Source organism: Octodon degus, unplaced genomic scaffold, assembly GCF_000260255.1.
Source record: "Octodon degus isolate 3935 unplaced genomic scaffold, OctDeg1.0 scaffold00131, whole genome shotgun sequence".
In the NCBI taxonomy this organism is placed as follows: domain Eukaryota; kingdom Metazoa; phylum Chordata; class Mammalia; order Rodentia; family Octodontidae; genus Octodon; species Octodon degus.
Window position 1 is genome coordinate 267,722 of NW_004524707.1, and position 12,113 is coordinate 279,834.

At 50.1% G+C, this 12,113-nt stretch overlaps 1 protein-coding gene across 16 annotated transcripts in view; it reads left to right on the plus strand.

The window, feature by feature from the left end:
• Nfasc (neurofascin) overlaps positions 1–12,113 on the plus strand; it is a 191,064-nt gene that overhangs the window by 133,522 nt on the left and 45,429 nt on the right. For 12 of the 16 annotated variants that reach the window (XM_023701259.1, XM_023701260.1, XM_023701251.1 and 9 more), the window contains 4 exons: positions 2,910–2,960; positions 8,924–9,035; positions 9,474–9,658; positions 10,904–11,035. In XM_023701259.1, the coding sequence (XP_023557027.1) occupies positions 2,910–2,960; positions 8,924–9,035; positions 9,474–9,658; positions 10,904–11,035 (480 nt within the window). The remainder of the gene's footprint in view (positions 1–2,909; positions 2,961–8,923; positions 9,036–9,473; positions 9,659–10,903; positions 11,036–12,113) is intronic. The other 4 variants (XM_023701265.1, XM_023701254.1, XM_023701266.1 and 1 more) reach the window with 1 other exon arrangement.

Genomic DNA, 12,113 nt, shown 5'->3' on the forward strand with positions numbered 1-12,113 from the left:
TGAAGGTCACGAAGCCCATGTCCCTTTTCCTGTGACAGAGAGGGGTATCCATAGGGAAGCAGCTTGCTTTTATGTTCCACTACTTATGGGATTTTTTTTTTCCCTCTACCTAGGTTTTTCTGTTCCATTTCCTTCCTCTGTGTTCTTCCTCTTTTTGCTTTCTTTTCCTTCTAGTTTTCTCTTTCTTTGAACTGCACGTCCCTCTGCTGGTCACCTGCATCCCCACACACTGTTCCCAGGGGAGTTGACTGCCTGCAGCCTGACAGCCTCAGGATCGCCCATGTCCTGTGTGCTCCAGCAGGGCAACCCCGTTCTGCTCCACTTGCCCCCAACCCTGCCTTATTTCTTGTTTCTCATGCAGGCCTAGGCAGCCCCTGGAAAGAAAAGCTGGGTTTGTCTGCAGCATCCTCTTGGTGTACCCCGGGTGACAGGCAGCCAGCTGGCTGAGCCGGGGGGACAGTGTGGTCTGCCCAGGGCCTCAGAATGGCCTCAGTAGCCAAGACAGGGCGAGCAGTGGGAGGAGTTGGAGGAGTGGGAGTGCTCCCCAGCTTGCTGCTTGGACTCCTTCTGCATGCCCATGGGGAAGCCGGAAATCAGCTTGCTGCCCCACCTAAGTCATACAACCTTCTGCCATCGTGGCTTGGAGGTGGGGATGATGAAGGTGCTTTCTCTGTAAAATTACACACATGGAAGTTTAGGCAACACTTAAAATTTGAACTTTCCAGAAATTCCCTTTTCTCACACTGGAGGTATGAATGTTCGCTTCTGCCTCGTTTCTGGGTCGCCTAATCCACTGAAAACTCCAAGTGATGGGAACCCTCTAGGTGCCTGGAACAAAATCCCGCCAGCCTCCTGGCGTTCTCCCAAGGCAGCTCTGCCTGGAAGCAAGCTCTGGGCAGCACAACCGGCCCAGAACTGGGCACAGTTGCTTAAAATAGGGGCTCTTGACTTCCCTGTCTGGAAAAGACAGAGGCTTTTTCTTCTACCTTCATAACCAGGGCTGGGGATGGGAGGCCAAACAATCTGCCCACAGTTTGCCCTTCTGGAAGAAATAAATTTCACCACAATTTTTTTATTAACTGTGTTAAAAGACAGGGAAAGGTATAAAATGGCAAATAGTGAGTAATCTAAAAAAATACATTTTTATGAGTAAGGATGCAGCTTAGTGGTAGAGTGCTTGCCTACGTGAGTTTGAGCTCCAGCACTACAAAGATCAAGTCAAATCATGTTTAAACCTGTTTGGGATGCACTCAAAGCTAACCAGTGGAGTCCAACTAACAGAGGTGTACCATGTCCCCTTGCCCAGCTGTGCCCCGTACCAGGTCCCAAGTCCCTCCTGCGATACTAAGAAATTAAGTCCAAGAGCAATAGAGTGTGCTCTGTACTCCCTTCTGATCACTAGGTGACCTTCCTAAAGGAATCAGAAAGTCTCGCTGATTCTCTTCCGTGGGCTCCAGAGGTCAGTTGTGAGCAGGAGGCTCCCTTTCCCCTGATGGCATGACAGCATGAAAGAAGGGCCCTTTCATCTGTGGGGGCACTAAAAGGGCAGAGTGTGCTCCTCTCTGCCCAGTGCCACCTGCTCTCTCAGCCTGTTGAGGTTCAGTGCCTGCCTTTTGCTCCAGATGTGCAAAACCCGTTGCCCACATGGGGTAAGTCTTGTGTATCTCGCCCCATCCGAAGAGGCCGTGCTGAATAATGAAAATCCTCCTACTGCCTGTTAAGCAGATTGGGGGTACAGCACAATGCCAGTCCCAGAAAAGAACTCACACACTCTCATAATTAGTCGTAACAGGATTTGATCTGTCTTCAAATATGCAAATGTTTTGGCACAGCACCTGTCCTCGCAGCCCCCTCCCCCACTCCTAACAGTTGGACCATGTCCTAGTCTGCTCAGGGCTGTCTGCTTGGCTTCCAGTTGGCTGTCAGCCCCCACCCCCAACCCCCGCTGGTTCTGTCAAAACTCAAATCCTGGAAGGGGACAGTGATGAGGTGGCAAATAAAAAGCTACTTGAGGACATCAGCATGTTTGCATGTCCTATTCTAAAATGCCTTTTCACTGAGGAATAAAGACCCAAGGGTTCTAATGACCTTCCTATCGGAACCAAAGCCACCATACTTCACGAATGTTATCATCCCAGCATTCTTCGGAGCACTGATCTCCAGCCTCATCACCAGGCTCCTCCTGGAACCAGGTGTGCCATTCACTGTTCATGACCTGCTGTCCTGTCCCTAGCTGCCCTTCCAATTCTAGAGCCAGACCTCTACCCTCCCTCCTGGCCTCCTTGGAGCACTCCCCATAGATGGAACAGAGACCATAAGGTCCCCACTTGGTCATGTATCTGCAGGACAGATGTTGCCCGGCATCCGAGGGCCCCTCCACCCCCTTGCTTTGTCAATGACTGTCTTCTCCACTTACTTCCCACCTACATCCTGCAGCTTAGCTTCTGCTCCCACAGGATGAGGCTTTTGCCCCCAAGCTCACTAACACCCCTTTTTCTTCAGCTGCCCCTGAGGGCTGGCCTGGCCCAGAGTCCTGGGAGCTGAGGACTCTGATGAGAAGTTGGGCCCTAAGACGCTGCAGGGCACCACTAATCCTTTATCTCATTTGATCAGCACATACTAGGACCAAGCCAACTGCAAGCCTAATTTCTTCCATTACAAAATAGACTTATTTTATTCTTGCCCTTTTTCTTTTGCAGGATTTAACTTTTTAGTTCCTTTGGGGCTGTTTTGTGTTGCTTGTTCTTCGCTGAGCAGAGCCCCTTTGTCGCACGTGCTGCGTCTTTCCCCCGCCCAACGCTGCTGGCACTCTCCTCAGTTGTTTTGTAGCTTTGCGTTTCTGTTTTTCCTCTGTCTGCCTCCACGACTCTCCGTGGCCCTGTTTGCTCACCCTCTTTTGTTTATTGCAGACCATCCCTATAATGACTCGTCCTTACGAAACCACCCTGACATGTACAGTGGTGAGTCGCCGCAGTGACCTTGGGTGTAACCTTGCCTGTGCTAACCCCGGTTTGCCTAACTTGACTGACACCAACTTGTTAACTCCTGATAGGTGGCAGGACTGATAGGTGATAGCTCAGGACACGGCCCACTGAGAGGAAGGTGGCTGACATGGGAGGGAGTGGAGGTGGTTCACACAGTGGCATGGTCTCCCCAACCATGCAAGCTTCAGTTTGCTGAGCTTCTGGGAGGTCACTGGTCATTCCCACCAAGGAGGACTTCAGCAGAAACATAGGCATCAGTGATGGGTGGGTGGAGAGGCTCTGAGAACAGGTGGTGCCCACAGTCTGGCTCCTGCTGGTGTGTAAAGACACACTCAGCTTTTAGTTTAGTTAACTTCATGGGGTCTGGGTAAGAATGCCTGCTGTGTAGCAGTCTCGATTCCTGAGAGTACGGCCTCACAGCTAGACTCCAGGTCTCATTAAAACCCACGTGGAAAATCCCACGCAGAGGAAGATCCCAGCTCAGAGTTCTCTTTTCAGGTGAGTAGAAGTAACTGTGGACCACCATGGCTTCTCCCTTTCCTGTGCCTCCATCGCCCACCAGTCCACACAAGCCACAGAATAATCACAATAGGATACACTTCTAACTCACTCCACAGCAGTGGTTCAGTCTGATTCAGAAGGTATTGGCTGCTCCCACACCTGAGTCACCCCTCACCATGGATCAAGGGTCTTGTTTTCCTAAGCAACCAGAGGAGTGGTCATTTGCCGGCTCTGGTGAGGCAGCTGGTCCCAATCATCAGTTATGGCTTGGAAACGGAGGCTGCCGGTCCTCAAGGGGACCACCGTGGACTCAAATAATTAGGAAGTGTCCAGACTGTAATGTGCTAACAGAAACAGTGCTGGTGTCTGGAGTGGGGGATGGGACGAGAGAGTGTGAGCCAGGCGAAGATTCCAGCTTGGCACCAAGCAGCTCAGACCATGCTGAGGCTCTGCCAAAGAGATTTACTGCTCAAGAAAGCAAGGGACCCTTGTTGGAGTCTGGACATTGTTTGTTTTCAAGATAATGAAGCCAGCTACCATTGTGTCAAGGGCCTCAGAGTGCTGGGGTAGAATGCACTTTTCTCTAAATTGGATTCCAAATAATCTATTATAGAAAGTATTCTGAAAGCCAGAATATGTCAGAGCCAGAAGGTCCCTCAGAGACCATCTGGCCCAAGCTCGTTGCTTTATATAAGATAAACCATGCAAGGAAATGTGCACAGGCTTATCAACTGCATTATACTGAGTGATTCCAGCCACTTTCACCAGCTTGTAACCAGCTTATGATGTTACAAGAAAATGAGCAGGTGTTGTGAGAACCACCCAGGACTGCAAAGCCAATGAAACTTCCGCAGAGACTGAGCCCTGGTCTTCGAACCAAGGTAAGACGGGGCTGACCTAAGAAGGAAGCTGCTGGAAAAGGATATAAACTCAAAAGGAGGCACACATTGAACAAAAACAACCAGGCGGATGGTTCTCGAAGGAAATAGTTAGAAAGGGAGAAAGTAAAACTTCCTTCCCAAGTACCAGAAGCAAGGCAGAGAGGCTCCATCAAAGGCAGGCGTCCCTCTGCTTCATTCTGCAATTTGACCTCGGGTGGCCCCATACTTCTATCTTATTCTGATGTGGTCTGGTGTCCTCTGAACATAGACAAATTCATCCCGACCAGCTGAGTTTCAGGGGAGACCGTGTGGGCTCTCCCACGCAGGAGGGCAGGTGGTGCAAGGTGTGCACTTGGAGGCAGACTGCCTTGATTGAGGGCAGGCTCCAGGACCAAGCAGACACTGGACAAGTTATCAAGCTTCAGTTTATTCATCTGCTGATTGGGCACACTGCCAGCCTCATAGCTGTGGAGTTTAAACAAGATAAAGTGCTTATGGTTCCTTTTAAGGTTTTAGGCACAGTATCAGTGCTTGGTAAATGTGATATATTGTTGGCTTTAAAGGAAAATATTTTGTGTTGACTGTATCATTATAGTTGACCTGTTCTAGAAATTAAGAGAGACACAGAGAACCTGAAAGGAAGTCAAGGGGAGAAAGGTGCACTAATAGGGGGAAAGTACTATGCAGGGAGAGAGTTTGGGTAGACCAGAAAAACAAACACTATCCAGATCATCAGCTGAGAAACTAGGGAAGAAAGAAGCTCCAAATACTGCATGAGGGATTTGGGCTAGACTTTCAAATTTCCTGGCAGTGAGAGTTATCAGATGTTCTTAAAGAGTTTTCCTCAGCTCCTGGGTGTCTCTGGTCAGCCATTCCGAGAGCTGAAATGCCAGGAACCCAACCCCATGGGTCTCTGGTCTTCTATTCCGAGAATCAAAGGCAGCAAAGCAGTCTGCATGTAAGAACTGAGCAACCCCTAAGAGCTGGTTTTGGCAAAGCTCCTGAGCTACATCCGAGTCGCGGAGCTCTTGTGCTGCTGACACCCAGCACTTAGCAGAAGGGAGCAGCCGCCTTCCCTCCAGCAGGAGGCGATCGAGCGCATTCCGCAGTGGACTTTTAAAGCCAACATGGCTGAGGTGGTGTCATCTCTTGACATTCTCTGGGAGACCTTGAGGACCCACTCAGGCACAGTTTGTGAGAATGGGAGACAGATGATGTAGGCCAGTTGAGACCACCCAGGCCATTCTGCTGTATCCACACAGACGAGCTGTAGCAACTAGATTCTGGGGTTGGTCGGATATTAAGTCAGAACCCCCCCCCCTTGTAAGTCATGAAGAGTGACAGAACATCATCAGTGTGGACAGGCTCTTACTCTGTGATGGAAGAGCCTGTCCTCTGACACACACAGACACACACGTCTTCTACCATGTAGAGTTTCTGACAGTAACTAGCTGTGTCTTGGCAGTGCCTGTGCCTGCTTTTCTGGGAAGGAAATCAGGCACACTCTCAAGAACAGTGGCTCCCAAAGCCACCGGTTGGACCATCCTGCTGAAATTTTCATGTAAATTCCTACTGCATCTGAGCACAGTTCTTCCTAACCTACCCTTCAGTGCCAGCCTCCTCATTCCTTAATGATGTGTCACCCTAATTCTTGCAAAGCTTCTGAGGCCTTAAGAATCTAGGTGAGCCAAGCATAGTGGTACACACTATAAACCAGTACTTTGGCAAGATGAGGAAGAAGGGTCACAAGTTCAAACCCCACCTGGGGAACTGAAATTGATGATGGTGGTGATGGCTGCTGGTGGTGGTGGAGGTGACACAAAAGGGCTGGGGACACAGCTCAGTGTGAAGGCTTTAGGTTCAATCCAAAAAAATCCAGTTGATCTGCCCTCTGAGTCCCTTCACAACCACTGCAGCTGCTTTTGAAACAGCTTGGGTCTGAGTTTATCTAAGAGACATGAATGAGAGGCAGAATCTTAGCTGGGAGTAGATGAGGGTTTTTGTTTTTTTTTTTTTTTTTCCTTCCTCGAATGCCTTCAGGGCACTTTTGGCCAGCGGGAGAGTTGTGAGGTTCGAACTCCAGCAACCTGAGGCTGACAGCTTTGTGGAAGCAGCCACTTAAAGGACTGAGCTAGGGCCAGGCCCCCCAGCTGGGAGTAGATGAGAAACCCATCATAGCAGTTTTACCAAGCAGCTCACAAAGACAAAAATATCTTCCTCCTTCATGTCTTTGTCCTTGAATTTTGACTGTCATTGGTTTGGGTTTTTTAAAAAATGGTACTCACAAAATTGACTGTTGAAAGTGGGGATGAACAAGGCCTCCATCCTTAGCAAGTTGATTTGAAGTAGGTACAGAACACAGGTTTTGGTACGAAAATTGCCTAGAATCTAAAGCGTAATGAGCTTGTGACCCAGCATCTCTGTTGACCTTCAATTTTCTATGCTAAAAGTGGAGTGGTACCCACCCCCGAGCTTGTTGCGTTAAGCATCATGGTGATACAGAGAGAGCTCTGCCCTCAGTGCCTTGGCCCTGAATAAATGCTCCCAAATGGGAGCAGTGACCTTTACCTCTGACTTTAAGGCTATTTTTTTTCCTTTTGTTTGACCTTAGCTCCTTCCTCCTTCCCAGTGTCTTCTCCATCCTTGAGATAACTGTGGGTTTGCTAGAAAATACCCGCTAAGTGCAGCATTGCCACAGCCTCCCCAGTCATAGCGACCGTGTGACACAGCATGACAGCAGGACTCTGAGCAGGTTTTCCTCCTCTCCATCCCCACTGCTTTGCTGGTCGTCTGTGCTTGTGGAGCTGCATGCTACTGTGTGAATTAAGTGTCCACAGGCACACAGATCGGTCTCTGCAGAGCGTGACCACTGAGCTGGGACTCTTCATATCGTCACAGGGTTCCCAGCTCTCCACAGAATCACCAACCTCATGTGAGAGACTCCTGCCCTGGGATCTCGTCGTAGTATCCTTGACCTTGTGCTACTTGACTGTGTGGTGATTGTGACGATGGGTGGGAGGAAGCGCTGTGGTAACCCTGGGACCTAGGTGCTGAGAACGCTGTGTGCATAGGCGTAACCAATTAACCACATAATGGATTAACCCTTCAGTAGTCACTGTTGTGTATGCATGCATGCTGGTGGGGCAGATGAAGACCTGTGTAAAAAGAGACATCAATGTGTAGGGTCCACTGTCATAATTTTCTGTTTTCTCCTTTAATCCATTCATTCTATGAACATCTATTGTTGTCCCATGCTTTATGCCAGCAGCTCAAGTACCCCAGCATATGTTTCATCTTTCCTTCCCTGGACAAAGGGCAAAATAGAAGCAAAGTCTGAGATGTTTCCCATGATGACTAAGAGAAAGAAGTTGGGTACCCCTTGGTCACGAACTGTCCTGGTCCAGCCAGGCACCAGTTAAGCCAGCAAGCTTTGTCAGGAAGCACCAATTACAGGCAGTACCAATGAACCCCCAGAGCAAAGGCTTTGTTCTAACTCCAGGCATCGCTGAGGGCCCCCTTCTGACAACTCTGCCTTCCCCAGCCTCCCACTTGACCAGATGGGTCTAAGACGCATTAAACCCCTGGATATCTTTATGTCTTTATAATCATACCTCCGGGCAAAGGGTGCCACCTCCATTTTTCCTTGGAATTTCTGGTGGGAGTCTGCTTTTCTCCATTCATTTTCTCCATTCATCTTTTCCATTTCCATAGAGTTGTACAGAGAGCGCTGGGGGAGAGCTGAAGCTTCACTGCAGTGGGCTCCACTCTGCAGGCGCACCCAGACTGGCACAACAGTGGCCAACCTGACACTGTCTATCAGTAGCCACCTGGCCCTTAAAAGCTGCATGGATTTCATTGATTCCAGCCCTGTGGCTGCTCCTGCTTAGTTGAATTGTAGATCACCCCATCCACTGTGGCTCCTGCTTTCCTCTCACCCCTCCCATATCCCACATGTAGTTAACACACTCCTCCCAGCCCCTTCCCAAAGTCATTAGTGAGGAAGCAGGATGGTCTTGGGCCCAGAGTGATTTCCTATCATCTCTGCTCATTAATTCTCACCATGTCTTTGCTAAGCCATTAATAACTCTCCTTGCGTGTCCTACTGTTCATCTGGGGCTTCATGGCTTCATCCCAGCTCTCCTATTCAGGGTCTCTAAGAGCGGGTTGCCTGTCCTATGGCCTCAATCTATGCTCTCTCTTGTCTTCCACATCCCTTCTTGGGGACCACCGTGGTGGCCTGTGGAACCCCAATATAAGATGCTGAGGAAACTGACCTCTTGCTGCTCAGACAACCCCTGCACCTATCCCAAAGAAGGGGAGATTTGCTGGACTCCTGCCGGCAGGACCTTTCAGATCTTAGCGCTGATCACACACATGTGCTGGTGGGGCCGAGGAGTCCAGACTTCCTAACACACCTCTCTTACTGATGTCCTAGGATGGTTTGGGTGGGGGGAGTCCAGCAAGAGGCATGATGACCCTTCTGTGGCTGGACAGCTTTGTCCTATCTAGGTCAGCTCTCTAAGCAAGAGACTCACAAGAGCTTCTGTCCTGTTTCAGCCCGAGGAGTTGCAGAAAGAACACCCAGCTTCATGTATCCTCAGGGTACCTCAAGCAGTCAGATGGTGCTTCGTGGCATGGACCTCCTGCTCGAGTGTATTGCTTCTGGGGTGTATGTATAGTTTGTACCCCACTTGTAGCCACCCTCCGGAAGAATGGGGTGGGATTTTGTCTCTGCTTGTTCTTGTTGCCTTTGAGGTTGTACCAGTAGTACAGCAGGGAGCGAAGCTGACTAGTAAACAGGGAAGCCCCTAATAAGCAGACTTCTGGTAAACATAGTCATCTCCCTCCTGTGCTGGCCATCTCTGTTGTAGAAAATGTGGAAGGGAGATGGTTGGGCATCTGACTTGTGCAGTAGGATCTACTGGGAGCTTAGTCCCTTGGGCCCTCTTTGTCTGGGTATCCTCTAAATAGGAGAGACTGTCTTTCTGAGGACCTGCATCCTCCTGGGCCCAGGTGCTTTCAGGACACCTGGCGCCTCAGGCTTTCTAGAAGCCAAAAGCCGTGTTTAGTAACGAGTCCTTTGCTTCCTGCTTGGTGTCTCTACCAGCCCAACACCAGACATCGCATGGTACAAGAAAGGTGGAGACCTCCCATCTGACAAAGCCAAGTTTGAGAACTTTAACAAGGCTCTGCGGATCACCAATGTCTCAGAGGAAGACTCCGGGGAGTATTTCTGTCTGGCCTCCAACAAGATGGGCAGTATCCGGCACACGATCTCGGTGAGAGTAAAGGGTACGTTGTGTGTATTTCTCATTATGATTATTTTGCCAACCCTAAACACCATGACCACCCTTCCCTCTGAGCGTGGCTGGGGGGCAGACTGAACAAGGCTAACTGCTGTGCAGTGGTTGAGGGGAGCAGCGACCTGCCACAGGTAGTATCGCCCTGGATGTGAGACTGTGCACACGCGCGTGTGAGGGGGGGTGGCGTTGTTCTACCTTGACCATCACCCACTTCTCCTTGGCGCTGGGCTCCCTCAGCGGGTGAATTTCCTCCCATGGCCCATCTGGATCATTCTCAGAGCCTTTTCTTTCTTTCATTTTGCATCCTTGTCTGTGACCTGTTGTCCTAGCCTTGTGCAGTCTGTGCATGTGTGCATGGTGTCACGCTTCTTCTGAAGGATGGAGTCATCAGGGCCCTGACTTTTTTACAGTCACTTTCTTCCCCCAAGGCAGAGACGGCCCAGCTGAGCTATTGCAGGGCACCTGTCTTCGCGGGTCCCGGCCATGTGGGCAACGCAGTTCAAGTCATGCTCAGCCCAGGGCTGCGTGGATGATTGGAACAACGGGGTCTGAGACTGGAACACAAGAACTTTCTTAGCGCAGTCGATTGGTCTTGTGAGCCTGGTTTCGGCATCGTACACGCATTTGGTGGTTCCTAGCCTTTTGTAGGGCATCATGTAATAAGATACTTGAGAATCTGATCCAAAAGATCCTTTCCTCAGAAAAATCCACACATTATTTTTAATTACAAAATAATTAAAAGGTGTGGCCAGCTCAGGTCTGCCCTAACCAAAGTTCAGTGCCTCAAAGGATGAATATAAGGCCTTTTCTAGATGGTCTTATCTTGCAACAGTGGAAATCCAGAAGGAATGACCCAGGTGCACATCATGAGCACCCATAGCCTCTGAAGGCTTTGGCCACTGCCCCTATCCCCACCCCCAGCTGATCTAGTAGGTTGGAGATGAGCCCTGCCTCATGGTGCTGAGCTTTATTTTTAAAAAGCCTTCAAAGTATGCTTATGATTGGCCCGCTTTAGAGCTACAGTTCTGTGAACTTGAATAGCCAAATAGGCATCTGCACTGCCACACTGGCAACACGCAGGCTGGACTGGCCTTGCCATGAGGATGCACCCTGGGCAGGTGCTGAAAGTCTGGTGCTGGACCTGGGCTCCTGCCTCCCTCTAGGGAGTCTGTCTGGGTTTCCCTGCCTGCCCCGTGCCAGCTGACTCCCCGCCTGTGCCTGACGTGTCTTCCAGCTGCTCCCTACTGGCTGGATGAACCCAAGAATCTGATCTTGGCTCCTGGTGAAGATGGAAGACTGGTGTGCAGAGCCAACGGGAACCCCAAACCCACTGTCCAGTGGATGGTGAATGGGGAGCCTCTGCAGTGTAAGTAACAAGCTGCTGTCCTACCTGGCTCTCCTCTCTGTCCTTCAGATCCCCATCACTGCTGGTGTATGCCAAGGGTGAAGGCATAGAGGAGCCCATAGGCTGCTGCCTGCCAGCAGCTCACCCCTGCAGACATTGCAGGAGGTGGAGAACTGCTTCCTCTTTGTACAAGAAAGAGCAGGAGGCCTGGAGGCCTGTGGTTCTAGTTCTATGTGTAGGAGATTTCTGCTCCCTTCAGTTTTTCTTCAGCCTTTGCTCCCTGCTCCACAACAACTACAGAGCCTAGCTGTAGATCTGGGCCTAGCAGCTGCATCTCAGAGGGTTTGGGCTCTGAGGCCTACAGAGCTCTTAGTAACCCCTTGCCATTGGTTAGCCAAGCCATACTCTCTGATAAGGGCAAAGTAAGAGGCAGGGTTATGTGGTAATGCAAAAGATTATGGTTTGCTATGAAAAGGAATACAGGTCCAAAATAGATACAGACTTGGAGAAATTGTACTTCTTTCCAGATGGTCAGAATAGAGGACTCCACAGCCTCTTCCAGCATGCAGTCTTGGTCAAGTTTTTACATTATATTCTCTCCATTTGCATTTTTTTAATGTCCAGTCATTGCTTCCTGTAATGAGTCAGCAAGGAAGTATAGGCAGCAAAATCTACCAAACGGGCAAAACAGAGGCGAGAACCCAGAATCCAACCTGACAGCCTCTGATCAAAACAGGTAGTGAGGTGGGGGGGGACAGGGGACCACACACCCTTGTAGACATTTCTTGTGTGCTGGACACAATGCTAGCTACTGCACCCCTGTTAATCTCTCCGATTTCAAATATGAAAGCTGGGAAGAGGAGGCTTGGGTTGGTGCAGTGAGTGGCCAAGATCGTGTGGCTTGGAGGCCCAGGGCCAGACCTCCTTCCTCTGTCCATGAACAGATACAGGCATGGTCGCCCGCAGATCTCTCCATCCTGATAGACTTTACAGGTAAAGCAGGGCATCACAGGATGCATAGATAAGCACAGTCCTGGAGCGTGGGCCCTGGAGAGGGCACCTTTTAGGGGAGTCCCTGAGGGAGTGACTGGCACAAAAG